Raw genomic sequence first — 16,468 nt, 5'->3', positions numbered from 1 at the left:
ACTGTAACTCTCCACTCTTTGGTCTTCTGCGGAAATCTCTTCACAAACTCCAGCTGGTACAGAACGCAGCCGCTCGTATCATAACCAGAACCCCCCTATATATTGAACACATCACTCCTGCCCTGCAGCAACTTCATTGGCTCCCTATCAAATCCCGCATTGACTTTAAGATTCTACTCCTCACTTACAAGATCCTTCACAACCTGGCACCATCATATCTCTCGGAACTGATTCACATCTACACACCCTCCCGAACTCTCCGATCCTCCTCTGCCAACCAGCTCTTTGCCCCATCTGCCAACTTAACTACCATCATGGGGTCAAGAGCCTTCAGCCGATCTGCCCCCCCCGCCTTTGGAACTCTCTCCCACCAGACATTTGCACTTCTGACTCTGTTTCCACCTTTAAATCCCGCCTGAAAACGCACCTATTCAGAGTGGCATACTCTGTCTCACACTAACTATGCAATCACGTTCTTGTTTATTTGTTGTACTAATGCACTTTATAGTCACATTAATATTTATTTCTTTACCTTTGCACTAAATGTTACCTGATTTATATTGTTTGATGTACTGTTGTCGTGTTTTATGTGCCTTGTAAGGTGTCCTTGAGTGCTTTGAAAGGCGCCTTTAAATATAATGCATTATTATTATTATTATTATTATATATATGTGTTGGTTGTTTAATGTCTGGTAGTGTTTGTGTAGTATGTGTGTATTACATTTTTATTTACTTATGTAGTATTTGTATTATTATTTTATTGTGTATTTAAGTTCCCTTCTTTCGTTAGTGATTTATATTTACTATTTGTGTTGTTTTGTTGTTATGTCTTGGTCGTGAATTGAAGACATGGGTTCTACATGGTTTGGGGCAGATGTTTGTAGTCCTAGTAGTTATATGTATGTTTTTATGTCTGAAAATACATAAATATATTGTTGGGGGGGGGGGGGGGGGGGGGGGGGGGCAGGGGAGCAGGCTGAGTGAGAAATGAGCAAAATCAATCACAGTTGTTATTTTTTAGTTTCAATCACATTATTTAATTTAATTAGGCTGCTGCCCCCGTGACCCGACCCCGGACAAGCCGAAAGAAGATGGATGGATGGATGTAATTACATTATTTGTGTTTCAATTACAAAGCTAAACATTTCAACCTTTCAAGTTGAAGAGAGGTCCCTGTAAAGATCATACTCTCTGTAGGTCAGGTAGTTCTTCAGTCTGGGAGGAAAGGGGACGACGGCCATGGTTCCAGGGTCATTGAGTGTTCTCGGGGTCATGTGACCCCTGATTACCAGTCGAGACAAGTGCTGCAGGGAGCGTGGCTTGCCTGGGGGGGGTGAGGGGGGGCACAGAAACAGACATCTTACTTCACTTATCTTCAAAGTGTTTAACCTATTCTTCATGTAATGGATACATTATTTCTTAAATCCAAAGCAGAGGGTCGGAGGTTTTACTCAGTATCTCAGAAATCTCATCCCACTCTGGTCTCCTCTCCACGATGCGTATGAGGTTTGAACAGATGCTGACATGGCTGACGTAGTCCAGGAGCATCCTCACCACACTGCCGACCAGATCTGTCAGCCACGACACCGACACAAATTCACAGAACTGACAGAGACAGAAAAGAGTGATGTAAGTCAGGTTATTGGTTGATTTATTATGTTTTAACTGACTGACTGAGGACATGCATCTGCCCCAATTAGTTCTTACTGAAATGACGTTTGGTTGCCTGTAAATCTGGTAGGCTTGGTCATGGAGGTCAGTCCAGGTAGGATCTATTTCTTCACTGTCACCATGGTAACATTGGAAACACCTATGAAAGATAGTGTTGCAGAATGTGATTATAAAAGGTTTGACCTTTTAATTTGAATGGTCAACTTCAAATGAGATAGTTTTCCAAATTTACTGAGAACATTTACTGAAATGTTTGACCATTGTAATGTCTTAATTCATCTTAAATGACTTAGGATGCATTGCTACCCCTGTCCCACCAGTCACAAAGATTAGAAAGGATCTTGATTTGTCTTTAAAGTATGTGGAGTGACTGGTTCCAGGCAGAGGATACAGTAACTCCGGGAGCAGTTCGGGACCATTTTTGTTCTCAGTGTCAGGATATAAGAAAAGACTTTGCATGTTTATCTTTAAGCGGTTTCTGTATATGCAGCATTGTGTTTACAACCATTTCCTGGGCTCAGAATTAAAGTACTTTTCTTTAAGATAATGGAGACTAACCAGAGATGTTTGTCATGGATAATTAAATTATCCATCAGAGATCCAACTTGAGAAAAACTGAGCTGGAGCTCTTCTACTGGTCAAATATGTCACTTGTCATTTTTACAGTGAGAGGTAGACGTACTTATCAGCCTGATATCCGCTGTTGAGCAGCAGTCGCAGCATGATCTGATCCCTCAGGCAGTACTGCAGGGCTGTTGGGAACACAGTGTTACTGATCACTCTGAAGTAACAGTTCACCTCTGCTCCATAGGACAGCAGCAGTTGCACCAGCTCATACCTGGATAGAAAGGTCAAGAGGTTTCCGCAACACTCAACCAGGATCCTCCTTCCTGACTTGCTTTCACCACATAGTTTATTTGGAATGAGAAAACACACACACACCTCTCAGCTCGTACAGAGACCAGGATGCATCGTAGTGGATCTAGGTCAGTTCTTGCACCGGCTGCCAGCAGTACCTCAGCACAGGTCATGTCACCATTGGAAACAGCAAAGTACAGAGGACTCTTTCTGAGGTCTCCATAGTTCTCTATAACAAGTGTAGAAGAGCACAGATTCCAACATCCACCAGTAATGTTCCACCGTGTAAGACTAAAGATTCATACTGTATGTCTATTAATGGCACTAATGACAATTTTGCACATGCAACAGTTCATGCTTGTTTGAAATTGCCTGGTTTGAGGGTTTAAGGGGGGGGCTGGATCTCGTGAAAGGTGCATCCAACTGTAACGCACCAGAGATGTGTGTGTCCAGCAAGGCGTTGACATCGAACCCCTTTTCAATAAGCAGCTTCAGACTCTCAACCTGCCCCCCGTCAGCTGCTGAGTGGACAGGGTTCTGGCCTGAGAGACGGATGGCTCTCTCTGTGGTGAGTGGGATAAGAGTCCTCAGGACTCTACAGAGAGACCGGGGGGGGGGGGGGGGAAACAGTTGAAAACAAACGAAAAACAGGACAGGAAGAAAAAATTTCATTAGACTGGTTTTGAGCTACAGTGTTATTTGGTAACGGAAATGAACAAAAGGCTCTTTGTGGACATGATTACAGTGAAACACTGCAGAGCTGTGGAGACAGGCATGTTGTAGCTTGATCACTTTGGCTGCAGAATGGTTGGAACAAAAAGGTTCTTCAGGGAAATGGATCATATTTAAAATCCAGATATTATCAAGCTCATGTCATGAGAATACGGCCATGTCTAGAACACCAAGACACCTGTTTTACAGCAGGGTCACTGATCTGTAACAAAACAGCAGGACAAGAAAGCAAGCTTACAGAAAGTGTCCCTCATAGGCAGCTCTGTGGATGGGGAGCTGGAAAGCATAGCTGGCTATATTGGCATCGGCTCCATGCTCCAGGAGCAGGTTGACGCAGTCCAGATTTCCAGATCCAGCAGCGTCATACAGGACTGTGTCTCCATTGGTGGCCTGGGCATTCACATCCCCACCTAGTGGAGTGTAGAGAAAGTACTGGGTCTGATGAGTGTGTGATTAAACCGTACAGACTGTCAGCTGTTTGGCATTTTACCTTGGTGTATGAGTAACTCCAAAGCCTGAGTGCTGCCATATTCAGCTGCGATCCCCAGAGGTGTCACTCCATGAACATTTCTAGAACTTACTTTGGCTCCATGTCGAAGCAGTAGCATCATAATGGCCGGACACCCTACCTGGTATTATAGATATGGAGGAAGACATGAATGTGAGAAGGTTTATACTGATGTGTTAGCGAGTATCAACACTGTGCTGCTCACCTTTGCAGCTTCATGTGTAGCTGTCCATTTCTTGAGACACACCTGCTCCACGAAAGCACCGCCCATGATGAGGGATAAAACCATATCGTAGGATTGCTGTCTTACTGCTACAAAATGTAGATAATCACAAAATAACATGGTACATTGTGATAGAAATGCACTAATACTAATAAGACAAACAGTTACTGACTCCTTGTGGAGGAACATTTAGGCAAACAAACCCCTACAGACATGTTTAACCTTTGTGTCGTCCTCCCGGGTCAAATTGACCCCGTCTGTTTTGACTGTTCCTTCTTTCCGTCTGTCCTTCCTCTCTCTTTCCTCCCTTCCTTCTTTCCTTCCTTCCTTCCTTCCTTCCTTCCTTCCTTCCTTCCTTCCTTCCTTCCTTCCTTCCTTCCTTCCTTCCTTCCTTTCAGTCCTTCCTTCCTCCCTCCCTCCTTCTTTCCTTCCTTCCTCCCTCCTTCTCTCTTTCTTTCCTCCCCCTACCTTCCTCCCTCCTTCCTTCCTTCCTCCCTCCCTCCCTCTTTCCTTCCTTCCTTCCTTCCTTCCTTCCTTCCTCCCTTCCTTCAGTCCTGCCTTCCTCCCTCCCTCCTTCTTTCCTTCCTTCCTCCCTCCTTCTCTCTTTCTTTCCTCCCCCTACCTTCCTCCCTCCCTCCTTCCTTTTTTCCTCCCTCCCTCCTACCTTCCTTCTTTCCTTTCCTCCCTTCCTTCCTCCCTCCTTCCTTCCTTCCCTCCTTCCTTCCTCCCTCCTTTCCTCCCTTCCTTCCTTGACTCGACGGCAACAGGAGGGTTAAGATATATAAAAAGGACCATCCCATCAATAAATTAGATGCCTAAATGAAAAGTATCTGTATAATACATTATCAAGCAAAGTGTCCTAATGGCAATTTGAGGATACATCACATAAAACCTTAATTTAAAAAACTACCTAGAAAGTTAAAAAAAATATTTTCGTCCATCCAAACTCTCTAACACTACACTTCACCATGAAATATAATAATTACAATCCTTCAGAGATCTTTTTGTATTATTATGTGTCCCTATTTACAATTTATACATAAAATTTTCTCATTGGAAAATTCATACTATGTTAGTTAAAATAGTCATACCCCCAGGTTTTCACTTTCTTTCAGTCCTTTACTTTCAGTCCTTTCAATCTGTTTAATTTTAGAAAAGTTACAACATGCAAAAGGAACCAGGCCTCAAATACTTGACTTTGAATAATAATTTGTCTAATGGGTTTCTCAATAAAGAAAGTCACCTTCTTCTCCCTCATTGAAGAATCTGTAAAGTCAGTTTATCTGCACTGGAAATACACATCACACTTATGGGTATTGAATTTTTTTCCAAAATAGTGACAATGTGATGTCACAAGTTATACTTATACAAGGGTTACGGTTAAAATCAGATTTTTAGTGAGCATGGAGAAACATTCCTCTTTCAGTAGATTCATTTGAAGACTTTTAGTGTCGGACACTGTTGGTACATCATTCTGCACAGTGAAGCTCAAACATACCTTTTTTTTTAATGGTAATAATAACAGTTTCAAAATGTGCTGTTAATGAAATAGGTGAATGAAATACTACTATCAAAGTAATTAGTTTACAGTGTTGACTTTGTGTGTATGCTACCGATGAGCAGAGGAGACTCATTCCTGCTGTTGGTGTTGTGTGGTGAAGCTCCGTGCTGCAGCAGCATGCTAACATTTTGCACCAGGCCTGCTTCCGCTGCCAGAGTCAGAGCTGTGCCCCCATCCTCCGTCTGCTCCTCCAGGGTCAGATCATCGGACATTGACACTGCTACACACACACACACACACACACACACACACACACACACACACACACACACACACACACACACACACACACACACACACACACACAAGTTAAAGTGGGAATGATGCTACATCTACCTGTATGGTTTTATCAGAATGCAACCCGGCCTGCTGCACCAAGCTCTCACCCTGCAGCACCACAGACAGGATCTCTTGCTGTGGCTGCACAGCTGCAGTGTGCAGAGGCAGCAGGCCCCTCATGTCAGTCTCTCTGAAGGCAGACACACAACCTGACAGCGCCTGCAGAGCACACACATCACCTGTGGAGACAACAGCCAAAACCCACACAGTTCTCAGGGAAACAGTAAGTGAGTTTATTCATTATGTACTGTAGGCACGTGTGCACCTACACAAAACAAACATTTCAGGTACACAGTTGAAGCATTCATTCATTTGTGTATTGGTCATTGTGCCTTACATAACGTCACCTTACGTCGTCCATCCCTGCATACAACAATACAAAGACGTTACCTTTCTGAATGGCTGCGATTATCTTCACAAAGTCTTCACTATTTGGTTCCTTCCTAATGAACCAGAGGAGAATAGTGTCTTAAATGAAAAGATTCTAATCTAAAGACAACGTTTGGGGATGATTAACTTATGTCTTTTAATAAAAGTACTTTATATTCAGACATATTCAGACTCTCTCATACCTGTTAGTTTGTAGAGAACATGGCAGCTTGTAGGAATCTTGAATGCTCTCTCGGATGGCAAACTCAATAAGTTCCTCATTTATGCCTTCCTGCTCAATGTCATCCATTTCTAAATCAAAGGACAACATGAATTTACGTGCTTCCTCTAAACATACAAGCACAGATAATTAGCTTACATTTGAAGGTGTCTGTACAGCTCTACTGCATGCAAGTTTTTTTTACCAGTACAGGGTTGCAGGCCGAGTTTCACCACCGTGCATGAAATCATGTCATGCAAGTATATTAGCATACATTTGTCATGACTCAAAATTAAGCAGCATTTTCATGTTAGTCTTATCAATCTGTCTCACTTGTTGTTGTCCTTGAGTGTTAGCAGCTCACAGCTCATGTGTTTTTGTTTTGCGGGGGTCCTAAACTGTCTGGGTTATATTTAGATGTGACCTGTTTTTAGTCGACCTGACTCAGCTCAGACTATGCTTGTCATGTTTTCACTTCCAGCTGCAGCAGTGTAAAGTACTCCTTCCCTTATTGCTACCCTCTGACTTCATTCAAATGAGGTCATTTTGTAACGCATCACATGTTTGTGGATGCATTCAGGACACTTGACTTACTGTGAACCCAATTTGGCCATAAGACACACGCATGATGTACAAAATATTCTTGATATTAATATTAAGTGCATTATCTCAGGCTAATCCTCACTCATCTGCTCTTTATTTCTGCTATTATTTCCTCCTTTGTGACGGGTATTGATTTGATAATGGAAATCAATTAGGGATAATGGCTTTTAAATGGATTTGCTTCATCAGTGAACATCATTATGCAACCTTATACTGTACCTTATACTATACTTTCTGCACACGTAAACACACACACATACACTCAAGCAATTCAGTCATAATAAAAGTGTATATTACTATTCATAAATAGACAAAATTGTGCTCAACATTGTAGAAAGTAACACATAATATATTGATTTTAATAATGAAAAAATCACTGTAGGGTCCCAGCCCCCCCAAACAAAACCTTCCACATAACAAATAACCTTATTGTCTTGTTTTCACTACTCATATCACAGCTTGGGGAATAACCTTGACATATACAAATTGAAATATTCTCTTAAGAGAACAAGCGCCTACTCTCTCTTGACGAACAAACTGATATGTGGGAGTTTATGGAAAACTCTCAGACAGCGTCAGTGTGTGACACGTTGAGTCAGACTGTGACACGGTGAGTCAGCCTGTAGGCGGCCTCTCCACCACGTCAAAAGACTTCACCAGTCCGTCTGGAGTGAAGCAGACTCCCAGCCCATCCTCAAGTTTCACTACAGGCTTGGACGTTGCACACATACACACACACACACAAACACTCGGCTCTTTCTTAGGGCTGAAACGCGGAATTTCATGCATTGGATTTGAGCAATCTAGGATTCTGGCTCCATATGAGGAAAAAAGTAAGTTTTTATTTGATTCTTTTTTCTTTTTTACAGCTTTTTCACTATAGATGTACTGCCACTTGTGTTGTGCATGTTAAATATACTGAGTTTGCAGAATATTTGCATTTTTAAAAGAGAATATTCACATTTTTATCATATATTCTTTATGTCTTGTAATGTATATGCTTTATGCAATGAAGACGATGATGTCATTCATTGTGCAAATCAAGTAAATATAGATAATGAAGTAATGTGATTTCTGTATTCAGAATGTTATGTTAATAAAAGTGCAAGGGGTTTTGCAGTAAAATGAACACAAGAATGTAAAAAAAACAACTCACAATGAGTTACATTTCCTGTCAGTTACATTATTGCTGCACTGAGAGGCAATTGCATGTGTTAAGAGTCCTGCTGGCGTTGCACCTTAAAGTGAAAGGGTGAGGTGAAAGTCCACATGGTCAAAGTTTGCCTGCAATCAGTACGTCGAATAAGGAAGATTAGCACATGTTCTGAGTTCATCCCGCCGCTAGAAAATATTGTACGAGAATGAAAATTCCTTGGAGGCGAACACATTCCTGGCTGTCACACTGGAAACTATGAAGTCTAAAGTTTCATCACATTGGAGCCTGTTTTATGTCTTGCATTTAAAAGCTTTGCCTCTTTAAAGAGTCATTAAAGCCGTTGCATAAATGTTCTTACTTACTTTGTATTTCTGAGCACTTCAGTCGGTCTATTTATTTATGATTAAAATTACAAAATGACAATTAAATTTGATACAAGATTGGGAAATGTGACATCAAACCAATGAAATCATTAATTAAAAATAACAACAAATGTGTGTAATGTTTTTGTACTGTATGCAGTTTGTCTTCAGTTGCCTGTTAATTAGACCAATATGATTCATTTTGCTTTTTTTTCCTACCATTGAAATACAAAACACATTTTATCAGAAGATTAAGAGGATAACGAGCCTAAAAGAAGGTTAAAATATGAGTCTGATTGATGGACGCATTATCTGCTTTAACCTTCGTGTCGTCCTCCCGGGTCAAATTGACCCCGTCTGTTTTGATTGTTCCTTCTTTCCTCCCTTCCTTCCTTCCTTCCTTCCGTCTGTCCTTCCTCCCTCCCTTCTTCTCTCTTTCTTTCCTTCCTCCATGCCCCTTTCCTCCCTCCTTCTCTCTTTTTTCCTCCCCCCTACCTTCCTTCTTTTTCTCTGTCCTTCTTTCCTTCCTTCCTCCCTTCCTCTTTTCCTTTCTCCCTCCCTCCTTCCTTCTTTCCTCCCTCCCTCGTTCCTTCCTTCTTTCCTCCATCCTCCCTTCCTTCCTTCTTTCCTCTATCCTTCATTCCTTCCTTTCCTTCCTCCATCCTGTCCTTTCTTCTTTCTTCCTCCCTTCCTTTCCTTTCCTTTCTCCCTCCCTCCTTCCTTCCTTCTTTCCTCCATCCTCCCTTCCTTCCTTCTTTCCTCCATCCTTCATTCCTTCCTTCCTTCCTCCCTCCCTCCTTTCCTTCCTTCTTCCTTCCTCCCTTCCTTTCCTTTCTCCCTCCCTCCCTCCTTTCCTTCCTCCCTTCCTCCCTCCTTTCCATCCTTCTTCCTCCTTTCCTTCCTTCCTCCTTTCCTTCCTTCCTTCCTTCCTTCCTTGACTCGAGGACAACAGGAGGGTTAATTAAACATTACTTTGAAGCCTACGTGTTTAGGATCCCCTCCCCCTGCCTTGTCAATGAAGGTGGGGATAATCATATATACAGTATATGCAAAATATAATGGTACCTTTGAGAATTCACTGGTCAATACATTTAAATCAGGGCAATGCAATGAATTAAACCCTGTGTGCTCAGTAAATGTCTTCCTCACTGTTATATCAACCTGAACTTTTCATTGTCACACTATAACGATAAATACAACGTTTCTTCTTGTTCCTGCAGATCGTGAAAGCACCTTGTCTCCTCTTGAGTCTGTTCACAAGTTTGAATCTCTGCTCTGCAAAATTTGGGACACCCATAACTGATGATGTGAGCAAGCTGTCATTATTGGTGAGATGACAGAGTCGCTACAGGCTTGATACATATCAAATGTGCTGTATATGTGTAAGAAATAACGTAACTCTGAGACTCATGATGATTTTTTCTGTGATTATTTCCTATTTAGAAGCAAAATATTCCCTCTGATTATGAGATCCCTGTTCATTACATTCCCAAAGAAGTGGTAAGCAATGGCCAGCAGAAATAATGTAAAACAGTCAAATAAAGATACTTGATACAATATCCAATAAATGATGTGTTATTATCTTTTGCAGGCTGGCACGTGCTGGGTGGTGTTGAATATCTATCCTTTGGAGCAGAGTCTTCGGAAGCTGGCCAACATGTTTGGCACCATATCCTCCAACAAAGAAAATATAATTGTCTTCATTGCGATGCTGAAGAGCTTACGGTTCACATTTGACCACGAGGAACTAGTAAGTCATTTCAAATCATGTAATTGAATGATGCATTTTTATTTGTAGGATATTATGTGCAGTTTTTTTCCTGCACTGTAGCCTGCAAGAATGATTAATATTTATGTGTATTTATCAAGCATATCACAACATGCCTTACAAAAGCAAAGTAAAAGGGCTAAATTGAAGCATGAATTGCATAAAACAGAACTACAGCTTGGTTTTTTACTAAGGAAATGTTATAATTTTGGACATTCAGGGACTGTTTAATGGCATATTTAATTGCATGACTGAGTTATTTGAGGGCCTGCCTGTTGTCTGATCTTCCCAGGAAACAGCGATGCAAGTCTTCCAGTGTCACTATCAGGAAGGAAGCTTAATGTCTGGTCTTTACTTTGACTACATCAGAGATGTTTTGCATGCTGCCACTCAAGGAAACCCCGGCTTCTCGTGCAAGCCGCCACCATGCACTAATCCACAGCAAACACCAGGTACGACATTCATTTTTAATTTTTAATGGATGCTTCAAGCACTATATAGCCTATTCATGCATGGATATTGATTTTGGGGTCAAGGGCATTCAGCTGTGGACAGGAATCAGATATGTGATGTTGAACACACAGCCACAGATGGTAATAAAAGGGAAATATACAAATAAATGTCACATTAAAAGCAAGTTTCCTGCAGCTAGTGTTCGTAAAAGCCTTCTAAGGACGTTTTTATGAGTAGAAAAACAGGAATCAGGAATCATTAAAGCTTGAATCCCATCATAATCCTCTCTACTGGTTCAATAAAAAAGGATCAAGGGGACTGGACTGCCCACTATCAGATTTCTAAGGTGTAACTGTAGTCGGGAGAAATTCCAATAATATTTCCTTCTTTCAGGGGGTCAAAAGGACGGTCGTGAATACAGCTGGTCGAAGAGAACTCCTCTGTTTCTGACATTCATTCCCATCATAGCTTGTGTTGTTCTTATCATATGGCTGGTGAGTAAAAGAGCCATCAAATGTTCACCTTTAACTTTTACAGTCAGTGGAAAATGAGCTAGTAGATTAGCTTGCTTTTTGGCAATTTTCCTGTCATTTTAAAACCCTCTTTTTTTGCTACTTTGCTGTGAGTATTGGAACAGTTATCACACTATTCCTGCATATATAAAAATATCAGTAATTTCAATTGGCATGAATAGTTTATAGTTTATTTCCTGCAGCTTTTAAACCTGGCCATCCTCAGCATGGTTCAAAGCTTTCCGTCTCTTCAGGACCGACAAATTCAGCTCCGAGCAATTTCCGAAGTTATTCAGAGAAGATTATGTTCTGACTACACAGACTGTGCACCACAAATTATAGTTGTTCCTTTGCTTTTTGTAACTTTTTTTGAAACCTTAGACCAACCTAATTATCCATTATCTGTATTGAGTCCTGCATGATGTGCTCTCCCTTTAGTGAGCACTTCCAGGAAGGAAACTCTTGTAAATTTAACAACTGCTCATCAAATATTCAGTAGTCATTAGCTTACGTAATGATATCCGCTTCTGACTCTTTACTATGTGTGATGTGTCCATCATAAAAAATTGAATAGTAGAGTACTGTTCAGACTTTGTGTTTGATCTCCCCTTTTTCTTTTTTTCTTCTTTTTAGTTCAAATCTGGAAAGCGTTTACCAGTTTGCAGCACTGAAAATAGCGAAATGGCACCTTCTGACATGGTCCCAACTGTGTCTATCTCCATCCCACTTCAAACACTCACCCACGCTGCTGATGCTCAGCCAGCGAGGGAGGCGATCCCTGAACACGAAAGTGGATGAGGCGTTATTAATAAAGAAGAGAGGGAAAAATCTGGGCAGCAGTTAAACAACTCACTCTCCAAGTTGTTCGGTTATTGGCAGGAGCCTGCTGGATGAATGAGTCAGTCTTCCTCTGCTTTCATGGACCTGAGCTACACGAGAGAGAAAAAAAACAGCTGCTGTGAAGGCGGGTGTGTTTCACGAAATTCACTTCTAACACTTAACCATCATCCAACGAGATATTTTTGGAAATTAGAGGAAGAACTCTCTAAACAGTGGGTGGTAAATCAGCCAAAATGGCCATTGAAGCACATTAATTGTCTTGTCTTGGCCAATTTTTTTGCCTTTTTCTGAGCTGACCACGTAGATTTTTTTTCATTCTTGCCACTCTGAGCTGGTGCTATATACTGGCCCCTGTTTTAAGCTGCATTCAAAAATTATCGCTGGAGACTGAAATAATAAAAACTGGAACAATATCACTGTCAGGAAGACGAGATTGGACTCCTGTCACCGGTTTGATGGCCGTGCCCTCGTTGTTATGGAAACTGTCCTTTTAAACGCTGAATCCTGAAGCTCAACCAGCTCCTGTATTCTTCTGAATTGCATTGAGGGTCTACCTTTATGCAAAGAAGCTCCTTCCCAAGTAAGACAACAAAGTCCCCCCTCCACTTAAAAAATGAGTTTTTCCTTCTTGTTCCTACAGTTGAATGTTTGAATGATGAACGTGCAGAGTTTGACACTCGAAGGCTGTTTCCACGTTCGTCTGGTGAAAGTGGAAAGTTTCTCTGTGCTTATTAAAAAATCCAGTTTTGGGGGGAAAGCCTAATGTATGAGCAGGATTTGTAACATCACTAATAGTGTTTGGAAGCCAATTCTGGTCCAATTTTCAATTTAAAAAAAAAGAGTGATGTGGAAACTTGAAGCCGAACAAAGTGCACGAAAACTGAGATTTGGACTTTACAATGAAGGAGGAGTCCCTGCAGTTATATATCTGAAATGAAGTATATTTGAATATTTATATATTTTGGAATTTCTAATAAGGTAGAAAAAGTAGGTTTAAACATATCAGATACAAATTATTGGCAGGCATTTTTAAGTAAATGCTTAAAAACTGGTTGGATGATGAATAAGGAAGATGCATTGGAGCAACTACAGCTTGTCTTGTACTTGTTTTGACATTAACATGATCTGTCATCTGTCACAGATTTCAAAATCTTGTCACAAACAACACGTTCAGCAGTTCAACAAGCGTCCCACTTTGTGTATCAAAGATCTGACCAGATGGCAGATCGCCATCATCGCCAGAGGCACTTTCAATACTGTCATTGTATTTCAAAGCTGTTGCCCAGTGATCTATAGCTGCAGCTTGGCCTCAGTGAGTGTGTTAGAGTTTTTAATGCCTTCCTTCACTGAGTCAATCAATGTTCAGTCACAAGAACGTGACTCCCCAAAGCGTGAGTGCTATGTGTCAGAGAGAGAGAGAGAGGGGAGCGAGAGACGGGACAGACAGGACGAGGGGAAAGCGAGAGAGATAGAGATAGATAGATGGATGGACGGATGAGCTCAGTGAGAAGCATAAGGAGGGCTTGTTCTCCGTCACAAAAGAAGTGGCCGTAGGCTGGAGGAAATGCCAGTTACAAACACGACTGATGTCGGCAGATCCCTATGAATCAACAGGCCAAGAATCTCTCCAGACCGCAGACTGTGTAGCCTCATCTACACGGGATGGGCAGTACTTCAATAACTGTTTTCTGTATATGATTGATTTATTTCCAAACGTCAGTCAAGATATAACTTCATTAAAATGTTTGCTTTCATTTTGTAGACAAATTACTATATTCATTGTTGTCTTTTTGGTGACCAGTGTGTCTGATTTCCTTTTTTTTGTATTATGTGAAAATGTGTATTTGTATTGTATATGAGATATTTAACTTATTTTGATACAAGATAAACCACTTACAAAGTATAAGTATAATGGTCATTTCCTATATAAGATTTTTTTTTTTTTATGCCAGTCATTCCAGTCATGAATGTACAAGGGGTGGACAAAATACTGTGAACACTTAGATTATAAAAACACCTAAACAAGCATAAACTGCTACAGAAATGAGTCATATTAACTTTAAATGCATAATAGCCGTATTTATCCTCTCAACTTTTTTTTTTCTCCTTGCCTGACAGATTTGGCCTCTTTATCAGTTATTATCAGCTGTTGTGTGTTATCTTGAAACTTCACATAAAAAAGTGTTAATTGGCTGTTTAATTGGCCCAAACATTTAGCAGTTATTTCATCAAACCCCCTTTTTTTGTAAAGTGTTAAAATGATTTTGTCTACACCTGAAGATGGCCCATAAGCACAATAATGTTGTCAATATTATATGTATATTGTGATACTATTTGCCAGTAATGTAAGTATATATATATACATGTATTTATATATATTGTTACATCGTATTGTTGTCGGTATAACAGTTGAAGAAGGTCTGACTGTTTCTTGACGTCCCGTTTAATAGAATATAAAAGCAGCTCACAGTTCAGCGTTTGGCAGGTGACAAGTTCACTTAACCTTCGTGTCGTCCTCCCGGGTCAAATTGACCCCGTCTGTTTTGACTGTTCCTTCTTTATTCCCTTCCTTCCTTCCGTCTGTCCTTCCTCCCTCCTTCCCTCCTTCTTTCCTTCCTCCATCCCCCTTTCTTCCTTCCTCCCTTACTTCTTTCCTCCCTTCCTTCTTTCCTCCTTTCTTCCTTCTTTCTTTCCTCCCCATTACTTTCCTTCTTTCCTCTGTCCTTCTTTCCTTCCTTCCTCTTTTCCTTTCTCCCTCCCTCTCTCCTTCCTTCTTTCCTCCCTCCCTCCCTCCTTTCCTTCCTTCCTCCCTCCCTCCTTCCTTCCTCCCTCCCTTCTTTCCTTCCTTCTTCCTCCCTACCTTCCTTCTTTCCTCCTTCCTTCCTTCCTTCTTCCTCCCTTGCATCCTTCCTTCCTCCCTCCCTTTCCTTCCTTCTTCCTGCCTTCCTTCCTTCCTCCCTCCCTCCCTTCTTTCCTTCCTCCCTCCCTCCTCCCTCCCTCCTTTCCTTCCTTCCTCCCTCCCTCCTTCCTTCTTTCCTCCCTCCCTCCCTTCTTTCCTTCCTCCCTCCCTCCTCCCTCCCTCCTTTCCTTCCTCCCTCCCTCCCTCCCTCCCTTCTTTCCTTCCTTCTTCCTCCCTACCTTCCTTGACTCGAGGACAACAGGAGGGTTAAAATGGAGAACACAGTGGGCTTGATAAAAGGCCTCCAGTCTTGTTTTTGAACACTTGGACATAATGACTCTTAGAGATCTCCGGGTAGAACAGAGATCACGCATTCAGGGAGAATATTGACAGGTCATACCCGACCTCTGCTGTTCAAAGGGACACAGCTTCACTGATAAGGGATCTGATGCCCCCCCCCCCCCCCCCCCATGTCCTGTTTGATTGCACAAATGATAATAGCATCAATAAAATGTTTTATTGGTTAAATTTGTAATAATAAAAACTGTATTAGTCTCCAACGGTACTGTAACGTCTTTTTATTATTATGACACTTTTGTTTAAATCAAATAAAATGTAATGTTTTGAAAGAATGAGTATATATACACCAAGGCTGACAACATAGCACAAATATAATTTGTCGTTCCCATTTTAAAAATATCTTTTTAACTAAGAAGCTACATATTTCACAGTCTCCTCACAATAAAAATAATGGATAATATACTTACTACACCCTCTTTCTGCAGAGGAATTACAACACTCTTAACGTGGATCTTCCAATTTCTAAAATTCAGAAACATTTTGACAGAGAAAAAACTAATTACAGCAAAGCAAAAATTTGGAGGAAGAATTGGAGATTTGGATTGGCACTGATGAGTTATTACCAACTCCACCATATAGTGATTTTCCTTTCTATTTTTTCTAAACTGCTCATATGGTATATTTTCATCTACAAGCTGAAAACAGTGTTGAGTGTGACTACCAATAGACTAAACTAGCTAACTGGTATATGAAGTAGTTGTAATACTTTAACTACATCAAGCTAATAATACTGATGTACTTTTACTTAAGTAGGATTTTTACTTTTAAAGGAGTAGTTGCTGCTCTCATGTGCCTCTTCTCTCTTTCCTGATGCATTCATGTTAATGCTTACTGGGCTTTATTTATTGATGATTATGTCTTGTTTAATTATAGTATTTCTATTTTTTCTTGTACTGTATGACTATAACAATTAACATTTATTATTAGTTTCCACTGTTAAGGCTTACAAACCTAACATGGACATGATTAATGGATTTAATTTTTAAAAAGAAGATATATATATATATATATATATATGAATACAGTTTAAAGAT

At 40.7% G+C, this 16,468-nt stretch overlaps 2 protein-coding genes across 2 annotated transcripts; one reads left to right on the top strand and one right to left on the bottom strand.

Annotated features, from left to right (window-relative positions):
- Positions 1 to 1,027: 1,027 nt before the first annotated feature.
- LOC134004582 (ankyrin repeat and SOCS box protein 15-like) lies at positions 1,028 to 6,746 on the bottom strand. The gene is made up of 14 exons (XM_062443913.1): positions 6,687 to 6,746; positions 6,465 to 6,573; positions 6,283 to 6,335; positions 5,940 to 6,071; positions 5,606 to 5,773; positions 3,975 to 4,081; positions 3,752 to 3,890; positions 3,500 to 3,671; positions 2,964 to 3,124; positions 2,614 to 2,758; positions 2,354 to 2,509; positions 1,708 to 1,810; positions 1,452 to 1,605; positions 1,028 to 1,324 (listed from the first exon to the last, which is right to left on the bottom strand). The coding sequence occupies exons 1-14, from the start codon at positions 6,730 to 6,732 to the stop codon at positions 1,155 to 1,157; spliced, it is 1,815 nt and encodes a 604-aa protein (XP_062299897.1). The 5' UTR covers positions 6,733 to 6,746; the 3' UTR covers positions 1,028 to 1,154.
- A 1,159-nt stretch (positions 6,747 to 7,905) lies between these two features.
- On the top strand, positions 7,906 to 12,133 carry kitlgb (kit ligand b). The gene is made up of 7 exons (XM_062444204.1): positions 7,906 to 7,917; positions 9,823 to 9,930; positions 10,046 to 10,102; positions 10,194 to 10,352; positions 10,663 to 10,822; positions 11,217 to 11,317; positions 11,969 to 12,133. Exons 1-7 carry the CDS (start codon positions 7,906 to 7,908, stop codon positions 12,131 to 12,133), a joined length of 762 nt encoding a protein of 253 aa, XP_062300188.1.
- Positions 12,134 to 16,468: the final 4,335 nt, after the last annotated feature.

Source organism: Scomber scombrus, chromosome 22 (assembly GCF_963691925.1).
Source record: "Scomber scombrus chromosome 22, fScoSco1.1, whole genome shotgun sequence".
Lineage (NCBI taxonomy): Eukaryota > Metazoa > Chordata > Actinopteri > Scombriformes > Scombridae > Scomber > Scomber scombrus.
The sequence above is the reverse complement of the archived record's forward strand: the minus strand, read 5'-3'. Positions and strand labels throughout refer to the sequence as shown.

Coding starts and splice junctions, on each gene's coding strand:
- kitlgb (XM_062444204.1), top strand. Junction 10,103..10,193: donor ATTACATTCCCAAAGAAGTG/GTAAGCAATGGC, acceptor TATCTTTTGCAG/GCTGGCACGTGCTGGGTGGT. Junction 10,353..10,662: donor CATTTGACCACGAGGAACTA/GTAAGTCATTTC, acceptor TGATCTTCCCAG/GAAACAGCGATGCAAGTCTT.
- LOC134004582 (XM_062443913.1), bottom strand. CDS start 6,732: ATGATTTCATGCACGGTGGTGAAACTCGGCCTGCAACCCTGTACTG. Junction 6,072..6,282: donor AATCGCAGCCATTCAGAAAG/GTAACGTCTTTG, acceptor TTGTCTCCACAG/GTGATGTGTGTGCTCTGCAG. Junction 1,325..1,451: donor TGAGATTTCTGAGATACTGA/GTAAAACCTCCG, acceptor CACCCCCCCCAG/GCAAGCCACGCTCCCTGCAG.